Source organism: Malus sylvestris, chromosome 12 (genome assembly GCF_916048215.2).
Source record: "Malus sylvestris chromosome 12, drMalSylv7.2, whole genome shotgun sequence".
NCBI lineage: Eukaryota > Viridiplantae > Streptophyta > Magnoliopsida > Rosales > Rosaceae > Malus > Malus sylvestris.
The window spans coordinates 18877432-18901062 of NC_062271.1; the positions used below are offsets into that span (position 1 = coordinate 18877432).

Genomic DNA, 23631 nt, shown 5'->3' on the forward strand with positions numbered 1-23631 from the left:
TTAACTGGATGTCTCTGCAAACTTCATTCTAAATGTGCCAAGTAATACCCTCATCTATCTAACACTTTGTTGATGATAAAAGGGCCTTCCCAAGTGGGACTCCATTTCCCAAAACCTCTAACTTGAGCTCCTAAGGGTAGAACTGTCTTCCATACCAACTCTCCTTCCTTGAAGGTTTTCAATTTCATTTTCTTGTTGTAGGCTCGGGCAACATCTTTGTTTCCTTCTTGGATCTTGTTCAAGGCTTCAATACGAGCTACATCTAAATCTTCAATCCTTTGACACATAGCTGGATATATTCCTCACTATATAGTCCAAACTAGTTCTTAAGTCTCACAAAACTTATATTGATCTCCATGGGGAGCACAACATCTTGCCCGAAGGTTAATATATAAGGGGTGGTTCCCGTTCCTGCTCTCTTTGAGGTTCTGTAAGCCCAAAGAGTATCTCCCAACTTCTTATGCCATCTTTATTGGCTATCTACTACCATAATCTTAATAATATTCACCAAGATCTTATTGCTAGCTTCTGCTTAACCATTTGATTGGGGATAATACGGCTAGATTGGGTTATCTTTATCTTGAATTTTTTTGCAAATTCCTCCACTTCTTTGAGATAAAAGATGGCTTTCTGTCTATGACAATTGTCTGGGCACCCCATATCTATGTAGGATTCTAGTCTCAATAAACTTCTTCACAGCAGATGAATTAATGGTCTTCACAGCTAAAGTTTCCACCCATTTGGTAAAGTAGTCAATTGCCACAATTATGAAGGTGTGCCCCTTGCTGGAAGCTGGGTAAATTTTCCCCATCTGGAGTTTTCCTTACCAAAGTTTTATCCCATATGACAAACCTGGTTGCTTGCTGCCTAATTTTCTTGCTTGTGGGAGAAGAATGATCTTTTAAGTACTAAATGATTGGTGTTCTCTAGTCTTTTATCTCAGTCTCTTTGGTCATTATATCCAAGCTGAACCCTCTCTCGAAGATAGAATGGAGGTTCCTTCTTTAAACTTCTACATTCCCCTAAATCTTCTCTTTTAAATATATGCCCCAAAAGCCAATTGTGCCATCTCATTGGCAATTAAATTTACCTCTCTGGGGACATGGTTGACTGATACTTCAGTGCCCCAATAGCTTAACAACTGAGTAGCTGCCAAATAATAACCTGCCATACTTGTAGTCTCCATTTAACTAATTAATCACTAACTCAGAGTCACCATATATCTCAACCTCAGTTGCCCCCAACTCTATCAGGATTTCCAAACCAATTATCAATGCCTTGTACTCTGCCCTATTGTTTACACCGCCAGAATCCACTTCCCAATTCTTCCAGTTAGCATTGGCTTAGATAGCATGTATTTGATCACATCAGTCTTGACAATGATATGGATGTGGCAAGGCAACATGTAATGCCTTAACTTACAGGTAATGAAGTATAAAGCTAAACATAGCTTCTTAACTGGGGTATATCTTGTTTCTACCTCAGTCAGGATCCTACTGAGGTAGTATATTGCTTGCTCCTTCCTCCTTCATTATTTTGGGCCAGTAAGCTTCATATTGACTTTTCGAAGGCAAAGATATAGAGCTTCAAAGGTTTCCCCCTCTATGGGGGCATGAGCACTGGTGGAGATGCTAGACAGACTTTTATTTTGTCAAAAGCTTCTTGGTGTTGAGGGGCCCACTCAAACTCATCTTAATTCTTCAACCTTAATAATGGAGTCAATTGTAGATTTTGCCCGCCAAATTAACAATAAATCTTCTTAAAAAGTTGATCTTCCCTAATAGTCTTTGCAATTGCACATTGTTGGTAGGAGAAGATGACTCCATTATAGCCCGAGCTTTGTTCTTGTCTATCTCCACTCGCCTTTGATGCACAAGGAATCCCAAAAAGTTGCCTGATATAACCCCAAAAGCACATTTCTTAGGATTCATTTTAACTTGTGGGTCCTCATTCTCAATAAAGGTTGTCTGAGATCTTCTAAGTGTTGCTCTTCAGTTTTTTATTTTACCCCAATATCATCAATGTATAACTCCATGCTATGCCCGATTAAATCATGAAAGATGGCATTCATTGTCCTCTGATAGGTAGCATCAGCATTTTTCAGTCCAAATGGCAGGACCACATATTCATATGCTCCTATATGTCCCGGGCACCTAAATGTTGTCTTATTATATCTTTTTTAGCCATTTTTATCTGATTATATCCAGCATTTCCATCCATGAAAGATAGAACTTTATGTTTTGCAACTGCATCAATAGACATGTCAACCATGGGCAGAAGGTATTCATATTTAGGTGAGGCTTCATTAATGTTTCTATAGTCAACATAACACTAGATGGCATTAGTTACAGCTTTTAATACAGGTATAATGTTGGCTAACCACTCAACATACTTTACAGGCCTAATAAATCCTGCCTTTACCAGCCTCTCAATCTCTTCTTTGACTTTCTCTTCTATTTCCTTCGACATTCTTCTTGGTGCTTGCTTCACAGGTTTGTACCCCTCTTTAATAGGTATTCTATGCTCTACTAATCTGGGGTCCAATCCAGGCATTTCTGTGTAATGTCATGCAAAGCAATCTTTGAATTCATGCAAAAGGTCTACTATCTTTGCCTGATTTCCAATTTCCAACAGAGTTGTATTGGCCTTGGATCTTCCTCAGTCCCTAAATTAATGGTTTCCAATGGGTCTTGTACTTCTGGTGCTAGTTTATCAGGCTCTGTACATAAAAATTCAACTGACTTTGGACCCTCGGCCACATCATTTGCCTAGTCCAAGTCATATATACATTCAGTCATGTGAATGGCTGCTTTTACTTCCTCTCCCAAAAACTCTTTTTCTTCTCTGTCCTTGGTGCTTGAAGTCTCTTCTCCCCACTATGCCACCTCATTGGCTGAGCTTTTTCTAATATCTTTTCTCTCTCTCCCATATACCAATAGTCTTTTTATTAAAGACCTGACTGCAATCACTTAGTCATTCCTCTTCTGCTTTGACATCATTGGTGTTGGTGCGCTAGGACAATGTGAGGCCTATCCCATTCCTCCTTAGTGAGAGAAAACCCTTGTTCTAGGAGCTTCTATGACATGCCCTAACGCCAATATCCCCAAATATCAAGGTAGGCACGTGATGGCCGACACCCTAAGGTGACGAAGCCATTAAAAACATGCGTATAGATAAAATATGTAAATAGAAAGCGAATACACAAACGCATAATCGTGTTCAGAGCATACAACTAATCAAGAATAATGTGAAAGAGTTATGATATAAAGGGTACGAACCGAGGAATGGGACCTACGCATAAAAGGCTCGAAGATGCCTAAGCGGAAAAGTCCTAACGCCGGGATTATATGCCTCGATTCTAACTCCTGAGGGGATGCAAAAATAGAAAAAGTGAGTGGACCAAAATTTATAATAATACTAATAATATGAAAACCATTTTATTTATGAACATACTAACCCTCTGTTTTGAAAACACATATAATACTACATATAGTAAGTTTTTTGAAAACTCTAGCATGCACTCAAAAACATTTGTAAAACATGTATGCGTAAAACAATGCTCGGAGATAGTAGTAAAACCACCCGAAGGCAAATCCGTAAATCTCATCCATACTATACTCTCTACGGGTATCATAGTCGCTCGAAGGCAGGACTTGTCCATCACCCGAAGGTGAAGCTATACGACACTGGATTACGCCAATAAAGAAACATGGTAGGCCCCATCACTCGAAGGTGAAGTTGTACTACTCCAGGTTACGCCGAAGAAGAAACGTATACATCACATATCCTCAACTATGTCATATGGCCATAGACATCTACATACCCGTGTTGTGTGAATGTGTTATATGTTAACCCACTAGATAAGCACCGAAAACATATCTCAAAAACTCATATCAAATCCAGAGCTCACAAGCTCAAAGCCTTATTTCATAAATCCATGATAAATCATAACCGTAGATCCACTTAAATCACAATCGTAAATCCATGGATAAATCCGTAAAATAAGGTATATTCAAAAGTCATAGAATTCCATATATGAGAATCCAATGATTCATAACCTTTTGTAATTTTGATGAATCATAATTATTTCATAAACTATAAATGTAGTTCGTAAAGCATAATATAAAACATACTCAAATCATGAAATGTGAAATGCATGCTAGGCTAATATTTTATAAAAATATGTAAGTTTAGAAAGGGTCCACTCATAGATATTTTCTTGCTCGGGAACTGCTCAAGCTAGTGAGGATGACGTTGTTTCCCGCCACCGCGCCTGGGCCGAAGCCCAATGTGAAATGAGGATTACGTTGTTTCCCGCCAACGCACCTGGAATTGCTCGGGAACTGCTCGATCCATCAAAAACTCTTGAAATGGTGTTCTTTGATTCATCAAATCCGCAGCTCCGCCGCCCCTAAACTTGTTTGGGCTTTATTCCTCGTCTCAAAAAGATGCTATAAGTGGTGGTGATCGAAGGAAATAGTTTCAGAAATAGTGGATTAACAGCAAGATACCATTGCACCCACCGGTGCGAGGCCAATCTTCATGGATTTTTGGGTGTACAAAGGAGAGGGAAGGTCAGGGATTTGTTTCCAAGTGATAATTTGGTGTAATTCACTTGAATTTGGATGGAGAAAAGATTGGAAACCCTTGTTTCCGTCGAGTCAGGTCAAAAAAGGAAAAACGGGTCGAGGGGAAACCCAGGTTGTCTCTCTCTGAATTTACAAAAATGCCCTTCGAGGAAAAAAATTTTACTTTTGTTGACCGCCTTGTCGTGTCATGTAAGATTCATTTCCATGGCGTATTATGGTAGTACTCAACGTTACGGACATGTGAGCGGAAGCAGGATCAAATTTTAAGTTATAACGAAGATGTTATAAATGAACAAAGTTGAAGGCATAAAGGTTATTTGATCATTATCTGGAAGGCTCCAGCTGGAGCAGAGATTTGTGAAACCACGTGTGTGGTTGTGATGGAAAGGAAATGATAGAAAATGAGGGGTACGGACCAATCAAAGGATGAGGTGGAGGAGTGAACTAATGGGAGAGGAGAGAAATGAGGGAGAGAGTATTAAAATTATAAAAGCCGTGATAATTGGGGACGGGTCGCTACATTATGGGCCATCACCTTGGTAGGGCAGCTGTTCTTATCAACACCTAAACACTGGAAGATCCCAACATTGGGATTGTAGAAATTTGCTTCTGCAACATTGGTTGTGGGGAGAAATGGTCGAGATCAGCTTCCACAATCTCCCAAAATCCTGACTCATCAGCTCTAGCCTCATGGTTTATGGCAACTTGTTAATGTAAAGTGGATGACACAGACAGACTTTGGTAAATCCAGTCTCTCTCAAGCAATGCCCCATAGATGGAGCTACTGTCTACCACAAAGAATGCCAACATGATTTGTTTGGACTCCAATTCTACTTCCAAAGGCAATATCCCATATATTCTGGTGATGGCCTCAGAGAAACTAAAAACTATTAGATCAGTGGGAATAAGATCTTCCTCACTTCTACATAGCCTCCTCATTTGTTTGAGTGGGAGAACATTGACTTCTGCCTCACCATCTATCAATACCTTCTTGAATGGAACTCCCTCTAGGTGAACTATCCAATATATTGGCTTTCAGATGGTTTGCCAAGGCCAGACTTGGGTTGCTGAAGACCATTTTGTCAGAATAAACCCTCTCGGGCTCTTTTGGTGCAAAGTCAAGCAAGTTTGTTGAACTCAACTCATCTTTTCTAGTCTCCTCAATGTTCACTAGTGCTGTCATAGGCTCTGGTGCTAAATAATCACATTTCATTGCTACTGGTTGATCTAGTTCTACACAAAACATGGTTGATAAGACATAAGTCATATTTATATGGAAGTTTCTTGGTCCAAGCACCTCTTCTTTCTTTCCCCCAATCTGATACACAAATTGATCCATCTATGCTTGGGTATCTTTAAGTAGCATCAACTCGGGTACTTCCTCTTCTCTTGTTATGCCAAAGCCATGCTACTGCCTTGGGATTTCACAAGGAGTTTCTATCGGCAGAGGTGAAGGTATCCCTCTTTCAGGTGAGATGGTTCCAAAACAAATGGGTTCTGGATCCCACCCTAATACAGGTATCATCACCACATTCTCTTTGGCTTTCCTCAAGATCCTGTACTTTCCTCGGTGAAGGTTTTGAGGTACATGATCTCCTTCACCCTCAGCTTTACTGTCGGCTCTTTCTATTTCTTTCTTACTTTTCCATTGAAGTTGTTTCCTCCCTAACAGGTTTTCCATCATTCCCTACTATATACCACTTTCGGCCGAGTCAAGCTGAATCCTTCTTAGTAATTGGGGAAATTGGTTTCCTGTATCTCTCTCACCACCCTTGTTTCACACTACTATGATAACTTGGCTGGAGAGGCTTCACATCCACCCATCTTGGCAACTTTGCTTCTTTATCCTTAGCTTCTTCAAAGGCTTCATAGTTCTTAAATACCTCAAATAAGTCTTTTGGTTCTAAATCTCCTCATAACCTTTGGAATACATTCTTGGAGGTTTCTTTCTCAGCTACCCGAATAACACTTCTGCGGGCATCTTGTTCTTCTATTTCTTTTCTTATATCTAACTCTCGGTCAATAATGGCACCCGATGCTGGTATCTCTAGCTCACATTCACAGTGGCACTTGCTGCATAAAACTACTCATTTGATCACAATTGTTTGGGGTCTGTCAGGTAACCTTCTAACACCTTCAAATGGTCTAACAGTTTGTCTTATTTCTCCTCTTTCTTCCCAGATAGCCTTTGTTTTTCCTTTTTTAACCTAGCTAAGTTTAACCATGTTGATAGGGGCCTCTGGGAATGGATTTGTATCAATCATCATATTAGCTTGGGGTTTCTCTAACAACATTTTCCTTTAACTATGAGGTCCTGGATCCTATCCCTAAACTACACACAATTAGCTATGGAATGTTTAAAAGTGTAGTAAAGCTTGCAATACTTTTTCCCCCTCATCTCTTTTGGTTTGGGCATCTTCTTGGTGTTGTCGAGAAAGATCACCCTAGCCCTTACTAACTCCTCATAAATGTATGTTGCCTTGGTTAGATCAAAAGAATACGCCTAGTACTTTGGGGGTTTCATAGGCACAAAACATCCATCATTCATCACAATCTTCTGGTCCTTGACGGGTTGGACCAATCTTTTCACCGTTAAAGGTTTGAAGGGAGTGGTCATCTCTGCTGCACATAATTCAATTCCTTTTCCTAAACTACCATCACCATCTCCTAGCTCTAAACCTTCAAACTCTAATTGGTGTATCGGGGCTTTGTTCTTGTAAAAAAAATGGCACTTTGGACGAGTACTTCACTTGTTGTTCCTTGATCAACAACCTTTCATACTTAGTAGCTATAATCACCAACTTCTGAAGCTCATTAAATTGCACATCATAGAACTTTTTCCTCAAAGGTAACCTTAGAGCCTTCTGGGCAATAGCTATAAGCTGAGCATGATTGATTGGAAACTGGCACCTCATCCTCGTCCTCTTAAACCTCATCATGAAGCCCTTTGTAGACTCATGTTCATACTATTTCACCTCCATTAAATCATTAATAGTCATCTCTGGCTCCACCCTTTAGAACTGCTCGTGGAAAGCCATCTCTATTTGCCCCCAGTTAGCAATGAAATTAGGGGATAATAGAGAGTACCACTGAGATGCCAAACGAATTCCCAAATAGTCTCAACTTGTAGTTAGGGTTGTCTTCAAATGCAACATAGTAGTTGGAAAACTTGAAAATGTGGTCTCTAGATGACATATTACAGTCATCTTCACTGAAGGTTGGGAATGCGAGCATCTTGAAGTAAAGAGGAAAGTGGTTCTGCTCATCAATGTATTCAATGTAGGGCTTCTGGTATGTTATCCTGAACATCGGGCGAGTCTGTGGCTGAGCATTTTGGACCACCATCATTCTTAACTCTGCCAACTCATTTCTGAGCTGATGGTTAGCCATGTTGTGGTGTGGGGTGTAAGAAATTCCCCACTTCAGGCTATAGTCGATGCCTGAAAATGCTTCCCTCTGTGGTTCCAGCAGCCTTCACCTAGCTTCTTCTCCCTTATTAGCCAATGGTAGTGGCATGTAAAGGAAGGGTTTGCCCGCAGCTATGGGTAAACCTCTTCCACTTGTCTCTCCTACTAGATTAGTTACTTCAGACTTCTGTCATTCTCGCCCGATCTGCTTTTCTTCATTTAGTGGAAGCAACAAAGGGTCGGGCAAACTGGTCTCATGGAATTCTTCCTCTTCGGGTCGACTGGTTTCTGCCTCTTCCTTCATTTTCCCTCTGTCCTTCTTTTCCTCAAGTAAAGGGAACAAAGGAATCATTGGTCCCTTTTCAGGGCTTGCTTCCCTGATCTTTTCCCTAGCATAACCATCATTTGGTGTAAAGTACTTTAACTCCAACTTTCTCTGCAGATTTCCTGTTAAGAAACAGAGTCTACTAACTTCTTCTCTGGTCTCCAGAAAGATCTTATCCATACTTCTTAGTACCTGTGCCATCGTGGCCTGTAAGTCTTCAATAGTGACTTTCCCACCTGCCTTCTTAGAAGAAGTCGGGCTCTTTAGAATCGCAGGGTTGCGCAGTGAAGGAAATTATTCCGGGTGATCTGTCATGTTTGCTTCTGTCGGACAATAGGGTTGTCCAAACTTTGTTTTCCACCTGAAATTTTGTTCCTTCTTTCTTCTTGGCATACAAGATTATTAGGGTCCCACCGAGCATGACAAAACTATGTTTAGGCAGGATTTCTAGGTCCAGTCCCTCACACAGCTCCCTGATGAGGTGGCACGTTCATGCATGTCGGGCAAGTTCTTGCTATTTGGTGTGTTGCAAGATACATTTGTAGTTAGTTTGAAAGGTGCCTTTGTGGGGCCTTTGGTGTAAGCCTTAAGGCTCACAATCAAGACTAACAAGGATTTGAGTGTGCCACTATTATCTTAATATAACAGATTTTTTAATAGGTGTGTGTTAAGTTAATTATTTGCTCCCTAAGTTACTCCAACTTCTGGTTTATCAAAGGATTGTCACATATGGGTTAAGTCTGCATTAAGTTCTTTTTCTTGCCTTGTAAATAAAGACTTTTAGTTCATAATCTTGTATGTCCAAAATGAAGGGAGTTCAATGCCCTTCTAACCATTCCCACGATCACAGTTTACTTTTAATAAAAATAGCCTTATTGACTTAACCAAATTCGAATACAAATGAAACTCTTAAGTGGAAAACAATTGAAAATAACTTGAATACGTAACAGAAAGTACGTTAAACAACAGATCTACTACATATAAGTATAACCAAATGAGACTCGGGCAAGGTTAAACTTCTTGCAGCCACTTCTCTTTTGTGTTTAGAAAGGTTTGTGTGCTACGAGGGATGGAAAGTAAATAGAGTTTACTAGAGGGAATCAATACTACAACACTAAGGGAAGGTAGCATAGCTTTTACACTAGACGAAATATGGCTTTTCCTAAGGGAACTATAGCTAAAAAGACTGGATCTGGACAAGATTCAGCTTTCTGGGTACGAACTAGCTTGAGAGCAGAGTTTGTATGTCTTTTGATTGGTTGGTTGAGTGTTCTTGTCTCTTGTGTCCCTTTCTCCTTTTATAGACAATTTGGCCCAACCCTTTTTGCCTTGCCTTTAACTGATATCTTTTTGTAGGGAGCAGTGAATCATCATCTATTTACTTCTTCCTGCCATTGGAAAGTGCTTTTTGGCTAGTAGTGAGTTGTTTTCTGTCATCCATCACTTCAATCATAGGCATGTGACCTATGCCTTGGCTGAAATGGCTTCCAATTTGCTTCGGGCCTATCGACTGGGCTCGGGCAGGTCCTCATTTGTTTTGACGTCCTTGGGCCTTCATTACTACAAAGCCCAGTGTTAAATATTAACCCAAACAATTGGTTATTATTTTTTACCCTTAGACATATATGTGTTAAAATGTTCTTCCTGACACCAATCTTTTAACTATAATGGTGGTATTAACGCAAGATATACTTGAGGTTAGCTGAGTAGCATCCAATAGATTTTAAGTTTTGCTCAAATAGAATTTTGGGAAGCTTATGAGTGCCTAGCACAAAATTGGTTATCTGTTCTAGGTCCTTTGATTTTCACAAGAAATTTCTTCATCAGCGTAAATGACAGGAAGCTCAACTTGCGCCATGTTTCTGACTTCCCTCAGAGCGTTTTATCTATAATACTAGCATGTTTCCCATTATCGGTTTTCAGTAACTTAAGCTATGTTAATTTTGAGTTCAACATTAGTGAATTTTCCAAGTCTTGACATTGAGCTCAGAAGTTCATTCTTTTGTCAAAATTTCGAACTTAAGTATCTTTACGCCTGACTTGAGTTGAACCCATGGACACTTGGTCTTATTCAATTAGAGCAAGTCTTGAAATGTAAGACCAAGACAAAGTGCAAGCTGTGGGGCGCTGTTTTATAGTTTTTGTGCATATATCCTCTATACCTGATGTACATATATCTATATTATCTTTCTCAGGGAGACTACTCCTAAAGACAAGATCCAAGAAGCACATCGGAGGGTGATGGTTGCTAACCATCCAGATGCAGAGGGTAGCCATTACCTTGCATCCAAAATTAACGAAGCTAAGGAAATGATGCTTGGAAGAACCAAGGGCACCGGTTCTGCATTTTGATTGTATTAACTTGTCCTTTCCGTTGCACCAATGCCATTCTTGCGAAGGTTTCACATAGTGAGTTTTAGGAGTGTCATCTCTGTTTCAGATCAATAATTTTCGGCGTATATGAACGGGCAACGAGGCGATTCTGTAGCAGTGAAATTATAACTTGAGGATCCTGTAGTTGGAACCCTAATGGGAACTCTTGTACGTTTAATTTAATGAAATTTCTTTAGGCGTGAAGTCATATGTCTGGGATCTTTGCTAGTTTGCTTTTGTAGAAAAATAATATATGGCTGAATAATATATATTGATACGTGAAAGGGTATATATACAAATACATTCCTTGAGTAGCAAGGATTCCTCCTACAAGTTAGGAGTACAATTACAATTTAAGTCTAACTACTTTCCTATTTGTCTAACACTCCCCCTCAAGTTGGAGAGTGGATGTCAAGAACGCCCAACTTGCGTAACATGGTTGAAAATTTCTCCTTCCCAAGAGGCTTCGTAAATAGGTCTGCCAGCTGATTTGCCGTCCCAATATACTTGGTAGTTATAATGCCATCAACAATCTTATCACATATAAAAGGACAATCCATCTCAATATGGCGAGTACGCTCATGAAAAACAGGGTTGGCAGCTATATGCAATGCTGCTTGATTGTCACAAAATAGATCAAATGGACCGGTTAAGGGAATGTTCAAATCCTTCAATAGAAAGCGTAGCTAAATTATCTCACAACAAGCACCAGACATAGCTCTATATTCAGCCTCAGCAGAAGAAAGTGACACAATTTTCTGTCGCTTTGTTCGCCATGAAATTAAAGAATTTCCCAAGAAAACATAGTAGCCAGTAGTCGACTGATGAGTAATAGGACAACCTGCCCAGTTAGTATCAGAAAAAGCAGTCAACTTGACTTGATAGTCAGAACGGAATAATAAGCCTTAACCCGAGGTAGACTTTAAATAACGAACAACTCGAAGTGCAGCATCCATATGAGGAGTACGCGGCTCATGCATAAACTGACTTAGAACATGTACAGGGTAGGTGATATCTGGCCGAGTTATTGTAAGATAAATTAGTCACCCTACTAGACGCCGATACTTTTCAAGATCCTTCAGAAGTTCCCTTTTGTCAGATAGTTTTGTATCGTCCATAGGAAAAGCAATGGGTCGTGCTCCCAGGAAGCCATAATCTTTGAAAATTTCTAATGCATATTTACACTGAGAAACATAAATACCACGTTTGGACCGAGAAACCTCGATACCCAGAAAGTACTTTAAATCACCAAGATCCTTAATCCGAAAGTGATTATGGAGAAAACATTTCAGAGAATCAATGGCACCCATATCATTGCCTGTTATCATAATATCATCCACATAAATGAGCAAGGTTGTAAAAGAAGTACCTGACTTTTTCGTAAATAATGAATAGTCAGCTTTAGATTGTTGAAACCCAGCAGAAAGATTGGCACTAGTGAACTTGGCAAACCATTGACGAGAAGCCTACTTGAGACTATAAAGGGACTTGTGGAGGCGACACACAAGATTCTACCCATGTCGCCGAAGACCAGGAGAAGGAGACATATAGATTTCCTCATCTAAATCACCATGCAGGAAAGCATTATTGACATTAAGTTGGTGAAGAGACCAAGATTGACTAGCAGCAAGGGCAAGAAGACAGCGCACCGTGACCATTTTAGCAGTAGGAGAAAATGTGTCATGATAATCTATACCTTCCGACTGTGTGAAACCTTTGGCAACCAAACGAGCTTTATAATGCTCAATAGAACCATCGAAATGGTGCTTAAGTGTGTACACCCATTTACAATCAATGGGAACCTTGCCAGAAGACAGGGTAGTCATGGTCCAAGTACGGTTGGCATGGAGGGCATCCAATTCCTCGTTCATAGCACGACGCCAGTTAGGATCACGGGTAGCCTCTACAAAAGAAGAGGGTTCGACACCCCAACTCACAGAGTATATGTATGAAATATGATGTGGAGATAAACGATGGTAAGAAATGTAATTACATAGGGGATATCGCGTACCGTAGGTAGAACCTGGTGGCGAAAACGAGGACAGGTGTGGGGGCAGAATCACCTGCGAGTAAAAGTAGTCCTTTAAATAAGGTGGGGTGCATGGGAGCCGGAAGACACGCGGGGAGGTGGAGAGGGTGCAGGAGAGGGCACGGGGGATAGGTGGGGTATGGGTGGAGGAGCTAGTGGGGCCGGGGTGGGGGAATAGGATTAGGCAGTGTGGTTCTAGGAATGTTGTCAGAAGGCGGGGAAATAATAGGGAAAGAGGGAGGGGGCGGTGGTGTAGGGCCCGGGGAGGTGGGAAAATGGACATCCATTAAGGGGGGATGGGTAGGGATATGTGTGGTGATGGGGGGTCCGTGACAGGTGTGGTGTGAGGGGAGGCAAAAGGAAAAAGGTTCTCATGGAAGATGACATCCCGACTAATGAATGTGCGATATGTGTCAAGGTCATAGAGTTTATAAGCCTTTTGACCAACAGGGTAACCAATAAAGATACAACGGTGAGCCCAATGAGAGAACTTAGGGGTCGGAAGAATGGAGGTGGCATAGGCTAAACAATCGAAAACACGGAAGTGATCATAGAGCGAAGGTTTATGGTGAAGGACTTCAAAAGGTGTTTTGTTGTGAAGAAGACGAGTGGGAAGACGGTTGATGGTATAGGCGGCAGTGAGTACATATTCACCCCAAAACTTGAGGGGAAAGTGTGATTGAAACCGAAGGGCCCGAGCAGTTTCAAGGAGGTGCCTATGTTTGCATTCAACAACGCCATTTTGCTGGGGCGCGTAAACGCAAGAAGTTTGAAAAACAACCCCATGTTCTGAGAAAAAATGACGAAGAGAATAAAATTCCCCGCCATTGTCGGTACGTATGCTTTTAATGGTGGTGTTAAATTGGGTGAGAACATAGGCAAAAAAATGTTTGATAATTTGTTGAGTATCAGATTTATGCTTCAGCAGGAAGACCCAGGTAAAACGAGAGAAATCATCCACAATAGTCAAAAAATAATGAGCACCAGTAAGAGAAGACTAACGATTTGGACCCCAAAACAATGAATTAAGGAAAAAGGAAAAGTTTTTGAAATTGAACTTAAACCAAAAGGTTGACAAGTTTGTTTCGCCAAAGGACAAACATCACAAACATGACTAGAATCGAAAGAACATTTGAGAAAACTAGAGGCTAAAACTTGTAAACGAGCAAAAGAAGGATGGCCGAGGAGCCGATACCAGAGGGATGGAGGTATGGTGATGATGTTGCATAGAGGTTGTTGGGTGGGAAGAGAGGCAAGGGCCACGAGGTAGTAAAGGTCGCCACGTCGTTTACCCACACCAATCGTCACTTTCGAAACCAAGTCCTGCAAAATACACCAAGATGGGAAAAAGTCACAGAACAAGATAAACCATCTGTAAGCTTACCAACTGATAAAAGGTCCACTTTAAAATTTGGAACACATAAAACATCCTTCAAAATAATCGACGAATTTAAGCGAAGATTTCTAGTTAAAGTAATGGGAGTCGTGGCACCACTAGGCAAGGAGACATGCGGCAAAAGTGAAGCAAAAGGATGAACCAAATTGGAAGAGGAGGAAGTAATATGGTCAGTGGTGCCACTGTCAAGGATCCAGTGACCATGACATGGTTCAACAGGCAACAAACCTTTGGCGAAGTCATCACTAGAGACGGCATGGACTTGAGGAGAAGACGACGGGGCTACGGAATCGTCAAGGGCAGCAAGGAGACGAGTGTATTGATCAGCTAACAGATTAGGCATGGCTAACTGCAGGTTGTGAAGGTTGGGAGAGTTGTGCACCTGATGGGCAGATGGTGAAGAGCGCGGTGTGAAGGCGCTGAAGTTGCTGCCAAAGGAGAGCCAGGGGTTGCTGGAAGGGCGGGAATACGCGGACGTGCTGCGAGCAGAAGAAGCAGCAGGATGGTTGCGAGAAGAGCTGCCAAAGGTGGACGCGCAGTGTGGTGGTCACCAGGGTTGCCCATGAAGAGGGTGGCTAACGGGATAGCCATGCAGCTTATGATAGGTCTCACGAGTATGGAAATCGTAGTCGCAGTAGGTACAATGGAGCAGGGGCCTATCTAAGGAGGTGCGGGAAAAACTGCGGACAGCCATGGCAGAGGATTCATCAAGAGGATTTGGTCATGAATAGCAGAGAAAGAGTCATGAAGACCTATGAGGAACTGCATAAAGAGTTATCGTTCAGACTTGGTGCCACAAGAGCACGTGCAGCATCGCTATAAAAGGCAAGCTCATCCCAAATAACTTTGAGGCGAATGAAATAAGCAGAGACAGAAGAGGATCCTTGAGAAATCGTAGCAAGCTGACGGTTGAGTTGGAAGATACGAGGCGCGTTGCTCTGAGAAAACCGTTCGTGAAGGTCGTCCCACACATCCTTAGCAGTTGTGGTAAAGAGAACAGATTCTTGAAGATCAGGTTCCAAGGAATGGAGAAGCCAAGAAAGAATCATGTCATTGCAACGACGCCAAGCCGTGTGAGCATTAGGTTCATCAGAGGAAGAAGGTTCCTGAACATCGCCAGTGATGAAACCAAGCTTGTTCTTGGCACTCAAGGAAATCTGCAAGCCACAGGTCCAAGAGGTGTAATTATCACCATTTAATTTTTTGGAGACAAGAACAAGGTTGGGGTGGTCTGAATGATGAATGTAAAAGGGGCCATCGGAGGAAGAAGAGTCGGCCATAAGGAACAGCAGGAATGGCTGCCGAGAAAAAAAGGAAAAAAAATAGAGCTAGGGTTTTGAACCTGCTCTGATACAATATAGAAAAATAATATATGGCTGAATAATATATATTGATACGTGAAAGGGTATATATACAAATACATTCCTTGAGTAGCAAGGATTCCTCCTACAAGTTAGGAGTACAATTACAATTTAAGTCTAACTACTTTCCTATTTGTCTAACAGCTTTGCCCCTAAAAACTCAGCAGAAATTCCTCGATAGGAACGTATTTTTGTTGTTGTACACCTCTGTCAATTTAATTCTCTCCTAAACAAACTATTTATTATAAAAATAAGTTGTGTAAAAAGACTAAAAACCCTTCTCTTCACTAAAGACTAAATAACCAAGTGTCTATTATAAATAGCCAAAAGTACGAGAGAGAACATTTGCTAGAGATAGAAGCGGAATGGGTGCAATGTATTACACTGTTTATTTTCATAATTGTTTCACAAAAGGGATGCAGGTAAAGAGGGAGGAAGGGATATTCGTATTATTACTTTTACTTTTGATCTGGTGTGTTGTTTGATCATACATTGCATGCTCTTTATACAGTCATTTACGTACATAAGTCTACAAGGCACGTTAAGGCATGTTGAAAATCAAGCCATACAAGTTGAAAATCATGTCATCCAACAATAACAAATCTGACAATACCACCATTTTAGTTATCCTTACATTTTAACTTTTGACTAAACTATGTGGGCATTCAAACCAACAACTTTTACAACATTTTCTTTTTTGTAATATGGGACAAAGCCACCGCTTTTACAGCATTTTCTTTAAAGATAGCGTGAGAGAATATTTACAGTGATTTGGAGATGGGGGATGATATAGGTGATGTGTGGGAGATTTACTATTTGGAAAATAATAAGACACATCGCATATCCTTGTTTAATCAACATGTTATTTTAGGTTGATTTATTCAATTTAAAAGTCAAAAATAAAGAGGCATGTTATAAAAATCCCTTAGCTTGTTTTTTTTGTTACCGACTTTCAAGTTACTAGATCAAATTCAATGGTCACTGTTCATTTATTTTAAACCATTGAATAAAATCAACAGTGAATTGCAATCTGTGCTACGCACCGAAGGTAAATGGATTGGGAGAATGGAGAAGTGTTGGAACTTGAAAGAGACGAGACCCACAAGAAAACTCACAAAATTGGCTGCACCAATATTGGAGAGTAGATGATAGCTCGGACACCAAAAAGAGTCCCCATTCGATGCTTGTAACTGACTTTATTTACCGTTGAAAATCACACATTCAGCAGCATCCCATGCGTCAATATTTACTGCACGCCCATCTTCATTTAAATTTACTCGGTTAATAAATATTAAAAATAAATACATTGGACGGTTGTGATTTATCCAAGATTTGTATAAATTTGGCTCCCTCCATTTCTCTGCGTTCCCACATTCGATTGCCTACAGTCTCGATCCTCACTCATATCCCTCTTCTTAATTCACAACAACAACAATTTCGATTTCGAATTCACCTTCATCTTCCTCTTTGCTACCAATCGTCTTCTCAGTGTCACTGCTTCTGCTGCCTCCCAACCTCTTACTTTCCCAGCCTTACTAACCCCACCACCACCGTGTCCTCTAATGACACTGCCGGCACCGCAATGCCGACACTCTCAACCTTTTACTTTGTGGAGGTCAGTATTGGGCTTCCACGGTTCACCGTGACACTGGCTTTCTTTACGTCATCCCCGACAACCTGGGTGCAGTAGGGTGGTGTAGTCTGTTTGGACGTCCCCTCCAATTATATGAACTTCAAAACCTCAGATGGTTTCAAATCGATTCCTGGGGAGATGATGCCAAATATTGCAGTCCCCATGTCGCCAAAACAGCCACAGCGGCAGATCCGTGTCGGTACGACCTTGGCTTCAACCAAGGGATCTTGGGGATTGACACCTTGTCATTGGTGTCGCCTTCATCCACTTCTAGTCCACCGCCGTCCTTGAAGATAAAACACTTTATCTTCGGCCTGGTAAACAAAACATCGCCATTTCGGCGGGCACAGTCCGATAGTCGGACAGCCCCGGTCACCCTCTTGTACAAGGAGGCTTATTTCTCCCACTTTGATTACGAGACCCCGACTTACGATGTCTGCTATTACAACCAGGATCTTGAGTCCATCACCACCCTCACTTACCCGAATATTTCCTACCATTTTGAAGGAGGAGCGGTGTTGCAGCTACTGGAATCTCAAGCCTTCCTCACCTTTGGGGATGAGCTTCAAACGTGCATGGTAATGATCCCGAAGACTGGGACAGAGCCAAATCGGCTGGGTGCGTTGCAGCAAAGAGGGTGGATATTCACGTACAATCTCCACCAATCGGACCTCTTTTTCGCTCTGAATGGGTCTGCCGCTGTCCAACTATCGGACTGTGCGCGCCAAAATTGGCGATGTTTTGTTTACCCAGGCCGAAGATAAAGTCGTTTATCTTCAAGGACGGCGGTGGACTGGAAGTTGATGACGGCGACACCAATGAGGAGGTGTCAATCCCCAAGATCCCTTGCCTGAAGCCAAGGTCGTACCGACACAGGTCTGCCGATGTGGCTGTTTTGGCGACAGGGGATGCAATATCTGGCATCGTCCCGGGGAATGGGTGCAAAACCATGTGTTGAAGTTCATATATTTTGAGAGACGTCCAAACAGACTACGAATTGCATTTGGCCTACTGCACCCTGGTTGTCGGGGTTGACGTAGAGAGAGCCAGTTTCACGGTGAACCATGGAAGCCCAATTCGGACCTCAACAAAGTAATAGGCCGAGAGTGTCAGCGTAACGGTGACAGCAGTGTCATTGGAAGACATGGTGGTGGTGGGGATAGTAAGGCTGCGGAAAGTAAGAGGTTGGGAGGCAGAGGCAGTGACAGTGAGAAGAAGATTGGTGGCGAAGGGGAAGATGAAGGTGAATTTGAATTCGAAATTGTTGTTGCTGTGAATTTAGAAGAGAGAGATGAATGATGATCGAGACAGTAGGCAGTAGAATGTGTGAATGCAGATAAATGGAGGGAGCCAAATTTTGTACAAATCTTGGATAAATCACAACCGTCCAATATTTTTGTTTTAAAATGTACCATTTGTTTTGCAACTCCATGGAAAACTCTATTTACTGTCAAGAATTCAAAAGAACGAACGAAAACAACTTCCCAAGATCTGCCAAACACCGTGATACTTGTACGGCAAAAGAATTTAAATCTGGGTGTGAGCAAAAGAATTTAAATCACCTCACAATCTACATTGCATTCAAATGGAAAACTGAAAGCTTCTACTTTTTATTACTGTCAAGAATATGCAAATCCGAACGACATTCAGGACACACGTCCTCACAAAACATTACGTTGTTTACCCTTTCGTGGCCTTCGATGTTTAACAGTTAGATACAAACATTCGTATGAGTTATGAATCCAAAAGAGAGAAAACAACTTCCATTTGTTGAATCACATGTGATACAGTGAGTCGTGGACGGTGAGAAAAAACCATACCACCAGAGGAGACGCAAACTTCACGTAAACTGCGGCACCATTGCTTCACAGCATCTCGTCATCAAACGCGCTAATCCTCCAAAACTTTTCGAACTCAACTTCACGCTCTGCTGAGCAGAGGAGCATCCTGCGGTTGTTCTATGGTATTTACATATCAGAATTCTACGTAAAAGGAACCAATTATCAGAAACGATTCGCAAGTCGCAAGAGAATCAAGCATTTGTTGATCTACATTTGTTGATCTATCTTCCCGAGTTGATCTCTGACAGAGTATCAAGCATTTGTTGATATCTCTTCTGAGTTACCTTCCAATGACGTTGTATCTATATCCAATTTTTCGACTACTGGACCTTGAGGGCTTCCAAAAAGAGTAGTGAAGATCTGTCTATGGCATTCATCGCAGAAGTACAAGTACGAGAAGTGACCTTCATTTGGCAGCTTATGCACGTAAGATCCAGGTAAAACCCGTGCTATATAATCAGTCACTGATGGCGGGACTACCATATCATCCATTCCCTGCACATTTTTCATTAGGCATAATGTCATTAACAAAATTCTCAAGCCAAGTTGCACCGACGTTAATGCATGCATTTTGAATGCGAGTAGTTCTAAGTCCTCGGTTAGGAATTTCAGCCATATGATATAACTGACCCCCGCAAAACCAGCCACATACAAAAGTAAAATGTCGCAAGATTCATAGTAGAAACACCAGAGCAGCAAACGTTGGATAGGCAATTAAGAAATACGAGGGAAAAATAATAAAATACATTAACCAACCTGCCATATGTGTATCTGGCCTAGAAATCCAGTCAGCATGCATTCTGCCTCACTGTTCCAGAGCCAAGCAAGAAATCCTCTTCGTTGACACTGTTTCTGTGCCTGAAGATCTGCCAGACTAAAACCCCACCGTGATACTTGTAGGACAGCTTCCTCTATGAAGGGTTTGATACTCCCTTGGCGGATCGACTCCTCTATATCCCTTTGCAAATGTTCCTCAACTTTTGGATCTTCAATCAGAATTTCATCCTGCACGTATCAAGAATATGAAAGTTGACACCTTGTGCAATGAATACACCTGAATATGTGTGAAGCGGTCCAGACTGCAGGTTTTAAAAAGTGACTAAAAATACGAAGTTGTTAATCTTCCAAAGGCAGAAAAAAAGAGTCTTATTATAAACACAAAAATATACTGGCATGCATGATCATGCCTTGCTTTAAGAGAAATGAGAAACATAGAAATCTGTTTAAAGCTGGCACTGACTGCGGGGAAGAAAAAGGTTTTCAACCTTGCAGGATATTTCATGGATTAGATGACAATGAGCTCACCTTCTTCCCCAGTGAGAGAGACAACCATTTATCAACTCTGTCGTGTTTCCCCGATAGGAAGCTTCGGCGATAAAAAAAGGAGAGAAATTTTGGAAATCTACGAGCTAAAAAAAACATTAATCTCCTTCGTAGAACCCATGGTTCCCAAGTCTTTTTCTTCTCCTCTTTAGTCATACCCGTTTCATAGGGATTAATCATTGGGCCCACCATTGCTGCACCTGCAAGTTTACTCAAGATTCATAACACAGCAAGTTATTCCTGATAAATCTTTAGAGAAGTGGTAGAATATAAGGGTTCACATGAATAAGGTTCAGAGTTTGGGTGTTAAATATTATTATGCTAAGCATCCACAGAACCCAAATAGAAATTAAACCATGGTCATAAATTTTCAGAAAACGAGTAATATACCTGCAACTCTGTCAGGAATGTATCTGAGAGAAGCCCAAGCATGCATCGTTCCACTTGAGTAGCCCAGCACCCAGAACTTGTCATCAACACCAATAGCATTTGCTAAGTATAGCATATCCAATGCCGACGAGTTAAGATTCCTGCTGGGATGAGGATCACTCTCCCCAAAACCAGGAAGATCATATGTGACCAAACGGATACCAAACTCTTCAAGCAATGATATCTTTATTCCTGGTATACCTTTTGAGAAAAAAGAATCATAAATTGGAGGAGGAAAAAACCGGTGTATGATATCTTTATTCCATAGACTCTTCAGCAAGAGCATAGATTATGGTTTCCAAGATTCTAACCACCTAAAATAATATAGTGGTACCAGTGATTTATATACCTGCAAGTCGAGATGAAAGAAAAGAATGTGGAGCAATCAGTAAAAATCGAGTGCTTTTTGCTGGGACACCTTGTTCATGATAGGCCAATCGTCTCCCGTCTGGAAGTAGTACATGACTAGCACTAGGAGGATGTATTTGCACTTTCCTCACTGATCGGACCAAGCTGTCATGGTTGGTATTGACATTTATAGCTGCACATGTTTAGAAATGTAGACATATCAGATCATTCTTACACCATGAAAGAACACAAATGTATACTGCGGTCAAAATCAAGTTTTGGAGCTCCTACTGAAAAAGCTTTCTTAGTTCAAACGAAAAACAATGACTAATCTAGAAAAACTTTACTAGGACAGTTGAAAGTTAAAGAAATAATAATTCCACTACATACAAAAAGGCCGAATAAGAATACCAAAACCACTCCATCGAGGACTGATTCAAGTAATTTTTTTTTCTTATATTTATTCATTGCACCAATACTATCAACATTCAGAAGACTAGTATAGCCTTATCCAGAGGATTACAATCCTTTCCAGCATGGCTCCAGGAATCGTAGAGCACTTCTCTCGTTAACTCCTCGTAAGATTTAATGAAATGCAACAGAGTAAAGTTGCATCACCTAGAAACTATTTAGAGAATGCACAGAGGCGAAAATGGAAACCCCAACATAGCATCGTGGATTGAAAAAATGGAAAAGAGACTGCTCTGTTTTGAAATCACATTTCCCTTAACAGTCTGCTTACATTTGGAAGGTTCCATGCAAAAATTAATTATGCAATTTTAAGCATCAACTTTCTGCTAACTGAATCAGAACCAGTCCAAATATTATCAAATGTCGCCACTCATGATCCATTGATCAAGCGGGGAAAGACTCGAGCTCAAGAACACATTGTTCAACCGTTGAATAAGGTATATCAAAAGAACAAAACCCGAACACTAACCGAAAAACATTAGGAACAAAAATAGAACACGAAAAATGCGAAAGCATCCAAAAAAAGTAGGTAGATCCGTAGTAGCTCCTCCCAAAACATTTCGAAACAGATCGAAAACCTTAATCACAAAAAAAACACTTGAACAGTAAATTAATAGTCTTATGAATAACAAATACAAATATTTATGCAATTATCACAATCAAATTAATGCAACAAGTGCATAATCAACAAACATTGAACATTTAACAAATGCAAAACAATATACCTGAAAGTGCAAGAATGAACACCAAGAGTATAACCGGCCAAGCGTGAGCCGGATCGCGATCCTCCGGCAAAAACTCATTCAAGTATCTCAATTTCGCAGACGCCTTGGCGCAGGGATTCCGAAGCTTTTGGACAATGTACGAGTCCTCGGTCAGAATGTTCTGCTCCACAATGTCCTTACATCCTCTTGCCAAATCCACAAGTATCTCGCCCCAAGCGATTGCGAATCCCTTAATCTGATCCTTGAAGTTCTCCGATTGCTCCAATTCTTCGCGGGAGGCGAAACCAGCATCAAACGAAGCCGTAGAGACTTCCATAGGATCGGCCGCCGCGTATCGTATCCCCGAGTCACTCACCAGACTAGCCAGCTCGTCCCTCCACGAGCTCGATCCTCTCACCTCCGACATTTCTCTGAAATTCGAATAACACAGTCGACAGAGAGTGAGAGTGAGAGCTCAGAATCATCGAGAAGCTTACACATACATACATACATACATACATACATAAATATACATAGAGAGAGGAGAGTTGCACAGGCAATGATGTCAAAACTGTAACTTTCCAAGCGTGAAATTGAAGCTTGGTTTTCTTTAAACCTAATTTTGCTAAAAATAAAGAAGAAAACCGAACCGACCACCGTTCAAAAACGAATCGGAACCAGCACAGAAAAGTGAAAAATAAAATTATAAATATTCAATGCATCAAAAAGCAAAAGCCAAAAGCACCTCTGCATTGCTCACCTTAGCTCAGCGGCGTTTTAGCTTTTGCTTTCCCCAACACTGAAACCGTTGCTTCTCTGATCTGAATCATTCAGCTTTTTACTGGAATTGACTTATGCACTTCTCGTCGGCCCTTCGCCAAAGCTGGTTTTCTGCAAGCACTTCATACGGAAAAGCGTTTTTCGGTGCTTGAGGTTGAAGATGCACAGTCGAAGACGAGAGCCGAGTCACTTTTGGTGTGAAGTGGAATTGGACGGTCTGGATGTGTCCACGTCATCAGCTGCTACGCCGTGATTTAAACGGCTGGAGACCGGCTCGGGCGGTGCGTGTCGGGCGGTTCTGCGCACGCTGTCTGTCGACCTGGAATTGCCGGTTTTCAGTGTACGTCGCTTTGCCCATGTGACACGGGAATGTTCTTTTTAATTTATTATTCTCTACCGCCAGATAGGTTATATTAATTTATGCCTGGTTCGATCTTAACCGTTAGTTCTTGTCAATGTATGGTGTTGTCCAAACCGTCTCATCCAACGGTGTTGATTTGATTAGGTTTGTGAAAGGACGTGTGTGATGACGAGGAGCTGATAGTTTTTCTAAAACCATCTTTAAAGGAGATGTTAAATTTTAAACACAAAATTTAAAGGGTTAAACTATGTTTACTACCCT

The 23631-nt window shown here is 41.2% G+C and overlaps 1 protein-coding gene across 1 annotated transcript in view; it reads right to left on the minus strand.

The window, feature by feature from the left end:
• The window catches only part of LOC126593265 (uncharacterized), a 33105-nt gene extending 9772 nt beyond the window's left edge, over positions 1-23333 (minus strand). Inside the window, exons 1-7 of the mRNA XM_050259279.1 lie at positions 22990-23333; positions 22251-22660; positions 21056-21247; positions 20668-20907; positions 20260-20477; positions 19711-19959; positions 19239-19449 (exon numbers count right to left, since the gene is read on the minus strand). Coding sequence (XP_050115236.1) covers positions 19239-19449; positions 19711-19959; positions 20260-20477; positions 20668-20907; positions 21056-21247; positions 22251-22656 — 1516 coding nt within the window. The 5' untranslated portion in view covers positions 22657-22660; positions 22990-23333. The remainder of the gene's footprint in view (positions 1-19238; positions 19450-19710; positions 19960-20259; positions 20478-20667; positions 20908-21055; positions 21248-22250; positions 22661-22989) is intronic.
• Between the last annotated feature and the right edge of the window lie 298 nt (positions 23334-23631).